Genomic DNA, 14,383 nt, shown 5'->3' with positions numbered 1-14,383 from the left:
ACACTGAAGCATCCGAAGGCCATCAAATTGGACACATGCAATTCTAACTCGATCAGATAACTCATTTTATGGCTGGAATTTTGTAAATAGTTCTAATGATATACGGCCCATTTACGTCAAGTCAATGTTACGGAAACCGTCTTGACACTGACCTGACGGCGTTTCTGTTCATTCCCTGTTTTGTTGTTTCTGTTTGCCATGGCCTTTGTTGCTTTGTGATAGGTGTCTCCGTCTGTGCAGTCGTTACAGCTTTACTCTGGGCATTTATTTTTATTATATTTTAGGCTTTAATCAGTGTTAATTCCCATTCCTAATGTGAATGCTTGCGTTGGTCATAACTGCACGATGCATTTTTTTTCATCACTTTTTGCCTTCACTCTCTTTTAATTGACTGGTTTTTCTTGGTGGAGGTTTCAACGCTCGCAGTTAATAGTTTTTGTGATTTCCTTTTTGGTAGCTTTGCTTTTTTTTTTCCCTGGACTTCGAATATCTCCCTTTCACGTCATTTCTTTGTTGCCGAGTTTCGGCTTCAACCGAGGAAGACTACGTTTCTCTGCTGGATTTCATCTCCACACTATTGGCACTGCTTTATCTTTGGATTTAAACTTTCATCTGTCTTTTTTTTTCACTGTCATATATGTTTATGCGTCGTTGTTCCTTATTTTCCCCTTTGAACCTTATTATAAGATTGTTCTTGGTTCTGTCGTGTGCTCTACTTCCCCAGGCACAAGTAACTGTAGTGCGTTTTTCATTCTCTTCACTTTAATTTGTTCTTCCTTTTCATGGTTATTCTGCTCCTCGGGGTATTTTTGTATTTACTAGACTATTTTCTGCTGGTCTCTCCCAGATTTTCACATTTTTGGCACTTTCTTGCGAAGGTGTTTTAATTTTTGTATATTTAGGATTATATTGTCTATTCATTTGTTCTTCAGGCGTTGTGTTTTCTTAATTAAACACTCTTTTCTGCCGTATCTTTTACTTAACATAGTTTTCATTCGTTTTTTCCTGACCAATCTTTTGTAATCATTTATTTTTTTTTTAATCACTCTCAGAGCTTCTTTATGTTGTTTTTCTTTTGGCAGTTTCTCTTAATCGAGTTCTTTGTTTCCCGCATTTCGAGGTTTCAACGTGTTAGATCATTACCCCTTTTACTCTCGTTGTACTTCAGATTCTATTTTTTTCTTTCTTTCTTTTTAAGACTCCTAATTGCACATTGTCGTCTTGTTTTTTATTTCCTTTTGCTTTTTTTTGTGCTTTCATCGTGATCAAAATTTCTCGACTTCCTGAGATACTTGACACATTTTTGTTGCTACTTTTTAGATTGTCTTAACTCTTCCCATTGTACTGTGGTGTGATATGTATTGTTTTGACATTGCTTCTTGATAAATATATTTCGACGTTTCGATTGCTCTATCTCCAATTCCGTTTATTCGTTTGGTATTTATTATCAGTAATCGTTAAATCATTTCAGATTCTCCATCATTTTTTTTAACTGTCAGAGATTCTTTGCAATTTTTGGCAGTTCTTTATCAGATATTACTTTTTCCACAGTATTTGTTGTCCTAATTGAGATTTCCTTTGCATTTTATGTGGTTCTTCCTAACACTCTCATCCTTCTTTTCCGTTATAATCTATCAGTTCCCTTGGTCCTCTTCTTCAACTGTTCTTCGATGAATTTTCTTTTCTCCATTTGCAGTCCTTATTTTTTATAAGATTTTTCCTTTTTTTCACTATCGCATTTTCCTCACAGATTCAAATTTGTAACCGGAGACGTAATGCTTTAGTAGCTCAAAAAAGAAACGTTTCTTTATTTATTTTCATTATTGTTTATCAGTCTTATTCACAGACCATTATACTTCATGTATCGTTATCATTATGCTTTTTATAGCTATGCAAATACATCGTAACGGTGTCGTTATTAAGATATTGCATTAATCAAACAGCAGCGCTACTTCAGATAGTTGCTGCGTTGATTAAGAACCAAATTATATTTTAATATTCTTGTAATTTAGTTGTTTAAGGTTTGCTTTCCTTATAAGCCCTCGTCAAAAAAAATGTCAGCATGATAATGCAAATAAAAGCCAATTTCAACTTAACCCAATTTTTTTTATTTCCTTTTAATCATGAAGCTTCCAGGCCAGATTACTATCGCCTATCTAATCCGGGATTTAGGTTACTCTGAAGCCTAGATTTACATCGTTAAGCACCAGTCTAGTGCATCGCTCGTACCCTGACAGCAAAGGGGTGTTGCGTTTTTCTATGCCCTGATAATTGCATAATTGATTCTCTGTAGAGAGGGGGGGGGGGGAGTTGCCCTTTCTTAATATGGTCATGGTTCGCATATATATATATATATATATATATATATATATAAATATATATATATATAATATATATATATTTGTGTGTGTGCGCGTGTGTGTGTGTGTGTATATAATATATATATATATATATATAATAGATACATATATTATTTATAATACATATAGTTATATATATATATATATATATATATATATATATTATATATATAGTATATATATATATAGTATATATATAGTAACAATGTTTCATATAATCGTTTAATGATAAAACTACCAATACACAAATAATGACTGTCTTGCAAATTTATTGCAACAATCTGTATTGTGACTTGAGTTCAGCAAAATAAAATATTTTCTCACTTTCAGTATAGTTACGAAATTATTTAAGGTTTCTAAAATAAGAATTCGTACGAGTGAATATACAGGTAGTGATTCATAAATTAATTCACGAATTTAAAAAAAAATAATCGAGCTTAGCAATAGATGTCAGTGCGCAATACTAATGGCAGTAAATTATTTATAAATTAATAAAACATAGACAAAAGAAAAAGGTTCGTACACACAAGTTTGAGGGAAGATATTTGCCACCTGTGGTGTAGATCTTATGTCGTAGGATGTCGAGTAAACTGAAAGTAATTAAAAAAAATAGTCAGGAAAATATGTTAGACTTAGACTAGAAGGCAGTGGGGAAAAATACTTTAAAATAAAAAAGTATATCTTAATAGACGCAAAATCCAAAATAATAAAAATCTTTATAAAATATAGTTCAGGTATTAGAAGAATTTATTAAAACACACAAACACACACACATACACACACACACACATAAATATATATATATATATATATATATATATATATATATATAGATAGATAGATAGATAGATAGAAAGATATATACATTATGAAATGAGTGTTTGTAATACATAAGAGCAATAGAGATATGTTTGTATAGGTTTGTGAACGTCATTTGACCAATAATTTTCCGAGTACAAGTAAAATGAACAGTTGTCATAACCTTTGAAACTCTTCCTTGAGGCAGAACGAGACACTAACGAACGACCTTTTGCTTTTTCTCTTTCATTGGCCGTTGGTACTCCGTCGTCGCCACCTTCAGGGGACAGTTCGCCGTAGTTTATCACTGCCGTCACCGCATCACCGGCGAGGAGTTTGCCGCAAAGTTTTCGTCGCGATGGCGTATGGGGGCCGATTGCACGGCAGACATCATCCACGAGGTGGCCGTCTGCGCCATGTTGAAACCCACCAACAGGACCATCCAGCTCCAGGATGTCTTCAGCACGGACACTGAGCTTGTCTTAGTGATGGAGTAGTGAGTATCAGTCTTCTCTATTTGTATTTATTTATTTATTTATTTACTTCATTTGTTAATTATTATTATTATTATTAATATTTTTTGCGTTATTTACAGTTTTCCGTTGCAGGGAGTTGTAGAGTTACTTGTTAAAGGCCTTTTGGGTGTTCTCTTGATATTCTTCATAGTCCGTATTATTATTATTATTATTATTATTATTATTATTATTATTATTATTATTATTATTATTATTATTATTATTATTATTTTGATTTTTATTGTTACTGGACATAACTGAAGGTTAATAACTACTGAAGAAGAATTCATTAAACTGTTTTTTTTATGACTGCAACCATGAAAATATGAGATGTTATGTGTTCATTTAGTGTGTCAGAAGTGATTGTCATCAAAATGAATTAAATAGTTTTCAAGAAATAATTGAAACTTCAGGTTACGCTGTGTCAAGACTGATTGGATTTGGTTCCCTTCCATATCTTTTTGTTTGTAAATGTCATTAGTCACTGATGTCATATTTTATGTATAACTTTTCCCGCAAGATTTGTAACCGCAAACTTCCTTAAGGCGCTTTCCAATTTTTTTTCGTATATAATATTGTTACTACATAATGCTTTTATACGCACAATATATACATTTCTATATATATATATATATATATATATATATATACATATATATATATTATATATATATGTGTGTGTGCGTACATATATAATAAGTATATATATGTAATATATATGTGGTTGTCTACAAGTAGATCACAGTGGTATAATTGATTATCAAGACGAACGTTATTTGTACAAACTTATACAAATAAATATTTTTCAGATTTATTTCCTCATACTAATCAGTATATTATTGTGCTTCCTTCTTTTTATGCATGAGGAGCACGATAGGGTGCTTTTTTTTATAGTTCTTCTTCTTCTTCTCTTCTCTCTCTCTCTCTACTCTCTCTCCCTCTCTCTCTCTCTGCTATTATCACTCTCTCTCTCTCTATATATCTATATATATATATATATATATATATATATATATATATATATTTCAATGTACGACTTTTCCTCATGGTAGAAATGGTGGCTTTTGGCGTTAGCACCTTTATTGCAATACCATGTTAATAATATGTATTCATTTGGATGTTGTTAGCATTTATTGTGAAAAAAAAGCGATTCTCTATGTATTACTTTATTATTACGTAAAATGGATGAAATGTCATGAAAGAATTGCCAATGAAACTTATTTCTTTCGCTCTCTCTCTCACCTCCTTCTCAGTCCAGAATGATAAGAATTCTAACGAGAGGCGATATAAAATTTCGAGGTGGCTTTAATCTGATGACATAACGAACTCGGTCTTTCAACGAGCAGACGAGCCGACAATCGAGCACCTTAAGTCACCAAGTCTCTCTCTCTCTCTCTCTCTCTCTCTCTCTCTCTCTCTCTCTCTCTGTCTCTTATGGCATTATAATGTGAGCTTTTTGCTCTCCGAATATTAAACTATGCGATGGTATCTTGAATATTAATCATACGTTAAAAGGAGCGCGCCTTCTATTTATTACTGTGTTTATCTATTTTGATTTATAAATCTTGACTACAGGATGTTGTTTCTCTCTCTCTCTCTCTCTCTCTCTCAAACTGCAGTCGTTCTTTTGGCTTAGGCTCTATTGAGAATTAAACTATTATAGACTAATACTGATAAAACCATTAAGAACTGTTAGAAGAGCATATACACTCACACTGATAATTTCTGAATGAATTGCCTCTAAAAATCCTCCATTTATTTTTTCTCCATGAAAAATCCATGTTACTGCGTAATTCTCTCAATTGCAAATTAGACTTTATGAAAGTAAATGCTGGAACCGCACAACCTCAGTCCCATTTTATTTATTGTATGACACGGGCACAAACGTTTATCAGGTATTGTTATGAGACTCCTGCTGAAACCTTTGCAATTATTTACATACATTTATAGGTGGACACATAAAACGCTTGGTAAATACAAAGCGAAGTTTATCAAGTAATATGATAGGTGAAAAATTAGATGCACCTATATATACTGGAACGTAGGAAAATTCTTTTAGTATTGAGTTTGTTTTTAAAGGCAAAACACTGGATTTAATCTTATCAATTTAGCAAATAAATCTTAAGAACTAAATCAGTATAAGATTTTTTTATTTATTCTTCAGAAGGAAGGTAAGGCTTTGAAGAAGACGGATAGGACGACTTGAGATGGAAGGAATGGGGGAGCTATGATGTGAGGGTCTTCAGAGAGTGTGACGGGGGGAAGCGGGGTGGGAGGTATGCAGGAAGATGATGTGTAAATAGCCATAAAGACATCAACATCATGTAGTGTTTTGAGTCGTGGGCGGAAGGAAGATATAGCAGTCCGCGTATATATGGATGTAACGCCTCGTGATATCCTTATTGCTCTCTCATTTTTTTATCTTTATTTTCGTCCTTTTATTCTTTTATCGTCTATGAAGGGCGCGTGGGATGCGAGCTGATAAAGAAATTATGTTTTCATCAGATTGACTCATTTTTCCCTCCAAAACGTAGAGGTGTACCCACATGGATGGTTCTACCTTGTTGTGAAGATAGAGGACTCGGTCTATATTCGTTCAGATTTTTTTAGGAGGTTAATGGAATATTTATGCCGGTGGAGGCTCAGAATTATGTCAGCGAATTTTCTTCATATTTTAAGATTAACACTAGACTACGTCGGACCACTGTTTATCATTCAATCAAATAGGCAGTTCTCTTCTCTAATGAGACACTATGTTATGGTCTCTCCCACGTCCTTACCAAGATTCCTTGGCGATGAAACAACCCTGGGTGAGTCACCCATGTCCTGCAGAGGGAATATGAGTTTTACAAGTCGTAAATTAAGATTTTAGCCTGCGTTTGGAACGCTTTATTTCTCGTTTAGATTTTTTTGTACAGTTGCAGCTTTTGACGTTATTTTTGGATACACGTATAAGCTGTGCATAAAAGGAATATCTTATGATAGTTGCTTTCAAGATTACCAGTAATAATGATATTGTTATAATATTATATATCTGTATACTTAATATTGAGAGGGAGAGATTGCACAATTCTATTCTTTTTATAATTATTTATTGTTTGATCTGTTGCACTGGTTTGCCACATAATGTTAAATTCGTAATACTTTGTTTGATAGGGGCGGATAGGGTAAATTCTTTAATTCCCGTAGCAAATACTGAAATGCTTAAGGTATACACTTCTCTGATTTTGATCTGCTTTTATTTCGGAATTTTCTTAATTTTCATTATCATCCTTTCTTTATAATTTCTTAGAAATATCTGCCCATCATATCGTAACCAGTATTCCTGTAGTAAGTTTCCTTAGTGGAAATAAAAACCTATTGAGTTACCATGGTGAACCTCGTTTGGTTCCAGTTTTATGAATAACGTTAATTTCGCATTATACAAAATCAAATGTTTCAGTTGAGATAGGTAAGTTCTGCTTCCCATGGGACAGTTCCTTTTGTCTTTTCCATATATAAGTTTCATAACATTAAAAGAATAAAATTACGGGGTGTAAAATCCGTAGGTATTTGATTGGAGTGGTGCCAACTTCAGACTCTTTGGTAAAGATTGATGCGTGTAGCTTACCTGCTACTAATTGCCGGTGCTGAATGGCTTCCTTAACCCCAGTATAAGGTCTTTGTCCCTAGATGCTATACATCCATACCATACTACATATCAGTGACAACTGACGCTCGTTAGTCACTCCTGAATAGAAAAGTTCAGTCTCGCTGCAAAGGGATGCTGCCCGTTTGGTCAGAGGTATTGAGAAGCGAATATTTTTTTTTGCTCTTTTTAAAATGTTTCAGAATTGTTTTCATGCACAAAAACTTTCAAGTTTCTCAAGTTGTAAGAAATTATTCTTTTCAAATTCCTGAATCATTTTGCAATTGGTAGTTATTGAGTAGATTCAACGAGCTTCGAAAGGACATTTCTCTCTCTCTCTCTCTCTCTCTCTCTCTCTCTCTCTCTCGCAAGGCGTATTTTCATCGACCCTCTCCGACCGACCGTATGTGAAAACTGACCGCTGCGAGCAATTCGTTGGAGGCTGGATAGGAAAGGGAAGGCGGCGTCGTTGCGTGAATTTATACCTTTTATCAGCAACAAGGCGAGAGATAACCCGTGTAAGGAGCGATATGCTCTTGGGCGTACCGAACTCATCTCGTGTTCAACAACAAGGTTGGGGGGGATCATGCTCCACTGCCACGCGTCTCATATTATAAATCGAAAGGCACTTTGTGAAGCGGAATTTGAGGTTGAAAAAATAGTCATGTCTTTCTTTCGTTGGAGAGTCTGATGAAGCATCGCACAAAAATATATTTTTGAAATTTTTTAGTACGGTTATAAAAAAAATGTCCTGGAAATCCCCTGGCCTGCTCGACAACTTCCAAAGGATAAAGCATTCAAGTATGAAAAGACTAGGCGGAATTACGTATACAGGCAGAGAAGGATTACGGAGGAAACTGAAAGCAAATAAGAAAGTGTAATTATATAACATATTCAGCCAAGATAAACTGTAGCTCAAGATCATGGCGTTTATGGGTAACATTGCAGTCTTTTTAACTCTAGAGCATCAACGTGAACAGTTCAGTTAAGGGAACAGAATATCTCGTGTTTTTCGGCGAAATCAAACCTTGACATCTTTACAGAATGAATTTACTAGTTTACTTAAGACGAATGGTATTGATTGACCTTATACGTCCACTTGGTGGTCTAATTGTAAATATGAATGTTAATGAAAGAAATTCTCAACAATTTTTTTTCCAGAAGACTTAGATTCCTAAACCATGTGATAAGACCATCATTTAGTCATTTTGTTAATTCGTTATCAAGTCTTTTGTGGCTTTCGAGATTTGGAATTCTCTTCCTGCTTCAGTTTCTCATAATCCCATAATCTGTCTTTCAAGAGCTGTTTCTATTTCTCCTTTCGGATTTAAATAATCCTTTGTTTTTTCCTTAATCTTTACCATTTTTCCATCAGATTTTATCTCCTCCTGCCATCGGTATCTGCATGAATAAATTTCGGAGTCTAAAGTATTAAGCATTTCCTAATACTCTTATTCGGCGAGCACATTGTTACTTATGCACAATGAATCCTGGAGTGGGTACGCAGTCCGAGATCGACCAATAAATATGTTTGAACAGCTTCCAGCCTCATGCCAGGGACGACACCACTTGCAATTTCGCTATAGTTATTCCACTGTGTATGGCGAGACTGGCTGCTACAACATTTCTTACTAAGGAGAAGTGGCTCACTACAACAATAGTTTGATCATCTGCATTCTGTACTGCCTTGATTTAAAGCCCAGCATGCAGTCAATGGATGTTGTGGCTAATATTAAATATACCCTGAAATTCTTTTTACTCCCAAAAAATATGTCAGTCACAGATACCCGATTGAAAGGTTATCATGACAATCTCCGCGTACGTATTTCACCCACTTTGTATAAGGAACTGGCTACCCCACCGTCCATTGTAAGTAAAGTGCAATTAGGAAAAGTGGGCGTGGTGGTTGGGTGGTGCAGGTCGCAGTTGCTGTATGTCCACACAGCTCTAAATGGGTTTTAACCTCTGCTGGGTTTAAGATAAAACTTCGTGGCCTAGCAACCTTACCCCTAAAGACTCGCTGAGAAACCGGGAAGTTGCACCCATCTGGGGCCCAGTCCTTCAAATGTGTGTATATATTATATATATATATATATATATATATATATATATATATATATATATATATATATATATATATATATATATATATATATATTTATATTTATATAGCAAATTATGAACGCTGTACCCGTGCACTAAAATATTATGTTGTAGGAAGCCCACTGAAATTTGGATAAAAATGGAAAGTTTTTGTTTTTATTTAAACTTTCGGAGAGTACATTCTCTATCTCTTTCAGAAAGTGGGAGAGAATGTACTCTTCTAAAGCTTAAACAAAAACTTAAAAATTTTTCCAATTTTTAGTGGGCTTCCCACATATATTTATATATATATATATATATATATATATATATATATATATATATATATATATATATATATATATATACGTTATATATACATATATATAGTGTATATACGTGTATATATATATATATATATATATATATATATATATATATATATAATATATATACAGTGTTTCAATTTCTCATTCAGACCTTGTCCAGAATTACCTAATATGTATGTTTCCGATGTAGATTATTTTCTGTTTCCTATAATTAGATAGAAAGATAGTGTGGTGTATCATTAGTTTATGGATGGCCTGTATAACTTATACCAAGTGAGTGACCAGAAATGGATCCGGACATAAATGCAGTGCCTTAGCAAAGAAACATGTTGGTTAGTTGACTGATCAACAAGCAAAATGAGAATTTGCACTCTGTCAGGTCCCATTCAGTTGGGTTTCTTGTATAACTCTCGTAAGGGTGTGTTCTATAGCGTGGGGAAGGTTACATTCAATTTGTAACTTTCAGGAGGGCTCCTAGCTCAGCTTTCCAGAGGCCCCATCCTGTTCTAAGGCACCCCTTGAGGTATGGAGTGGAAAGGGGCACACGATGAAAGGATTACACCTACCGAGCAGAGTAGCTTGCTAGGGCGATCTACTCGACGATTTTATGAGGGTCAGCGGACGTTTCATTATCATTCTTGAATAAGATGGCGAAACGCTGCTGTGATCATTCCGTAATTGAAAGTGATTTAAGTTTTCACTTTATCACGGCCGGACGTTTACTGTCGGAGGCGCTGTGGTTTTATTTACCCTCTAAAGTGTTTCAACATCATCGCTCGTTAGATTAAAGACTGACTTTGGAATTTGTTCAGATATTTTGCAGTGATGGAGTTTTTTTTACCTTCATTGGGTAGCTTAATTTTTTACGGTAATTGTGCATTTATCTATGTATATATGTTTAGGACGCGGCTAACTATGCTCTGTTTTTTTCCATCTGTCCACCCGCCTGTGGTGTTTTGTATGGTAACACTGCGTCCCGGGCTTTAGGTAGTTACGCTATGTGTAAGTTTTAGGTAAATGATATCTGGGTGTACATTTGCAACTGAAAATTATTTTAATAATTTACTGTATACGAATTACACCGTTAATATTCGAAATAGGATATTATTATAATTGTTGAATGTAAGCTGAATGTTTCTATCCAAAGCCCGGGACCCAGTGTTACCATACTAAAACACCACAGGCGGATGGACAGATGGAAAAAACAGAGTATAGATTCTATGGCCAAGTTCTTACATGTTTTATAAATAGTACTTGGAACTCAAAAAACGATTCTCTCTCTCTCTCTCTCTCTCTCTCTCTCTCTCTCTCTCTCTCTGTGAATTTCGTAAATTGCATAGTCCTTTCATCACGCGATGGTAGTATTTGCCTTGATATTATTGCAGGTTTCACGACGTCTTGTCTATTTCGCAAGTGACTGTTGAGACATCGGAAGTTTTCTGGTTGTTTTGACTGTCCTTCAGTGAGGTATTGTGTCCCAGTGCTAAATCCTTTACTACTGCGGGTAGCATCGCATGTAAAAACATTGAATTGTCTCAATAATGCAGTGTTGAAGATATAATTATTATGAAGGTGAACTAGATGTAAAGTCAGGTGAGTTATATTCGTTTCATTTCTGTGTTAACACTCGGTAAACCAAAAATTCTGTACACACTGCAAAGAAAGTATCAATCTCGGGAATTACGTGTCTTACTGAATTTATTCCAGTTTCAGATTGAAAGACATCCTTTATTTATTTCAGGCTTATTATGATTTCGAATCACATCTTGTATTTGTGTAACAAAAGAATCTTTAATGTGTATAACTTGCAGTTATCCTCCTTTTCACTAGGATTTGATTGTGCTTAAACAGTTAGCACACACAAGAAGGAGTTTCATTTGACATGCATTTTCCCCCCACTTTACCCATACCTGTCGTACCAAATTTTAATAACTTCCCTTCTGTCATGGATGTTTCTAGCGTTTACTAAACAGGATACAGAGAGGTGATATATATTTATTTATTCATATAGATGTATGTATGAATAGGTATGTTTATTCTCGCTTTAGATACCAAAATATTTAGCAGTGTTTGCTGGCGAAGGAAATTTTATATGAAATGTGGTTAAAAGCTATATAAGCTGTGAAGGATATTAGCAATATTGTTATTAACACTATTAGTAAATATAGCAACCCTTTTAACAGCAAGAGCAGAGAATAAAACGAAAGTTGGTGGTTTTTTTTTTTTTTTTTTTTTTTTTTTTTTTTTTTTTTTTTTTTTTTTTTTTTTTTTTTTTTTTTTTTTTTTTTTTTTTTTTTTTTTGCTTAAGTAACCTTGGACGTAAAAGTAATACTTAACGACTCTTGGGATCGAATGAACAAGTCCTTTTTAGGGGTCTGGGAGGGAAGTGTTTAATTAGATTAGAAAGACGTTTAAAGTCTTGTAATTGTGGGCACAATGAAAAGTATAGATCGGGATTTATGCAAATAAATAAATAAATAAATCAGTCAGTCATTCAGTGAATAAACGTAGTGAGTGCTAATCGTCGAACTGACGTACCATGAAAGACAAGTTCCGGGTGTAAATCTTACTTACTACTGACCACGGTTTTGGTCAGCGGCAACTGTGGCGGATTGCTAAAACGTGTCCGAGGTTTTTTCCTTAGGTATTGATATCATCTCTTGATTGCTCCAAATGGCTCACTTTCGTTCCTTATCCGCTGCCTTTGAAGCTGTTTCCAAATACAGCCTCTTAACCTTAATGTATTAGTCAACATTATCTTGTTTTAAACGCAGGTGGGAGGCATAAGCCAAACGGATTGATTCTCATGTCTTGCTTCGGCGATAAGCGATTTGAGATGGCCCCTCGCATTTTGAGTGTCAGCTTTTTATTCCTATTAGTTATTGAAGTGGTGTTCTGGATTAAGTTTTCTTCTTACGATATTGGGGGCGGGGGGAGTTCCCTTTCTTGTCCTTTGGGTTTTTTTTTCTATGTCAGTGATTTCGTCTTCGTCTGTTTTCTTTTAACACTGATTAAATTCTATTTGCTACCCTGTACCTTTTGTTTTGTTTTTCTCGTGTAATATAGAAACATTTTTGTTCTGTTTGATTCTCCCCAAGTTACAGTTATTTATATAGTATTTATATTTATCTACCATAACGAATTTTTTATGGTGATTGTCATGCAGCCGACTTTTATTTTATGCAGACCTTTATTCTTTTGCGCTGTGATGTTTTCCTAAAGGTTTTTCGACTGAGTAATGATTATACCGGTGCGTGTAAGAGACATTTATTATCAGTTCTTAAATTTCTCTTGAATATTCTTTTAAGCTTATCTCGTTACCCTGAGATCCTGATAAGAAAGCTTGAGATGTATCATTAAAATATTAGAATAGATTTAGCTCCAATTTTCTTCCAAAAGCATTTATCGAGCTTTGTTGCCTTTGAGGCGTTTGTAATCTTATACCTCAGTATCCTAGAAAATTTGTCTTTTTCTTTTACATGCTTTTAAGAAAGGTTGATAGATGAAGCATTTTGATCTTTCGCTCGTCAGTTCAATTTTTATTCCAGTCTCGTATTAGATCATTATTACCTCTTACTTTCTCATAGTCTATGTGGTTCGAACCCACGAGAGGACGGAATTATTATCAGCTTAAAAATTCCCCTTCGGTTAACATATGTGAAACTATATTAATTTAGAGGTAGAGCGAATTGGATCTTAAAGGACATTTGCAGCTTGTTGCATATATATACACACACATACGCGCGCGCACTCACACACGGTTTGTATATACGTATACACGAAATATATATATATATATATATATATATTATATATATATATATATATATATATATATGTGTGTGTGTGTGTGTGTGTGTGTGCGCGTGTTGAATGATGTAAACATTATAATGTATGATGTATGTACGCATGTATGTACCGGTGGTTAAAGATGACAATGAAATGTTGATGCATGAAAAAAGATCGATTATTTCTTTGCCTTTTTTGTCTTATTTTTAGAGTCATAGAGCATGCTGCTGGGGCACATTTTAGACCAAATTTATGATTACTTACAAGACTCCACACTCACTTAGTATCATTATTTGTCTCTACCTTTGAGTCCGTTGAGTATGTAGAAAGAAATGGGATTGTAATAAACATATTTACACGTTTGAATTTTCATTATGGGTACATTTGCATTAACGCCGAAGTGCAAACGTAAGATAGGAATAAAAATGATAACCTCCTTGGAGAGTTTATCGATGAGAACAAGTGATGAAACGCGGTATATAAATTCAAAGAAAGACGGGGTGTACATAAACATACCTGCATACATTAATGTATTCATGCGCAAAAGTCACACATGAGTCAGTCTGGCAAGCTTTGTAAAGAATTTATCGAGACAAACAAGGGGATAAATTTGAGAGAGGTTGCTTGGGTCACACATAAGTAAATCTGGCAAGCTCTTAAAGAATTTACCGAGACGGAAAAGCGATGAGATATACGTACAGCACGATTTGTTTCCGAACCGCCGCCGCCCCCCCCCCCCCCCCCCCACCCCTCTTCCGAAAGGCGATCGCTCCGGTTCCTCGAATAAGGTCGAAGGTAGATTGGAGAGTCGCATGAGTGTGCAGTTAAATAATGTAGAACACGATATTTTATGCAAATAAGATCTCTCTCTCGTAAGCCATC

General features: G+C 34.7%; 1 protein-coding gene across 2 annotated transcripts in view; it reads left to right on the top strand.

Annotated features, from left to right (window-relative positions):
• The window catches only part of LOC135223835 (uncharacterized), a 614,631-nt gene that overhangs the window by 561,336 nt on the left and 38,912 nt on the right, over window positions 1-14,383 (top strand). For both annotated transcript variants that reach the window (XM_064262828.1, XM_064262749.1), the window contains exon 2: window positions 3,442-3,654. In XM_064262828.1, the coding sequence (XP_064118898.1) occupies window positions 3,442-3,654 (213 nt within the window). The remainder of the gene's footprint in view (window positions 1-3,441; window positions 3,655-14,383) is intronic.

This window comes from Macrobrachium nipponense, chromosome 11 (assembly GCF_015104395.2).
Source record: "Macrobrachium nipponense isolate FS-2020 chromosome 11, ASM1510439v2, whole genome shotgun sequence".
NCBI lineage: Eukaryota > Metazoa > Arthropoda > Malacostraca > Decapoda > Palaemonidae > Macrobrachium > Macrobrachium nipponense.
This window is presented reverse-complemented; position numbering and strand designations above follow the sequence as displayed.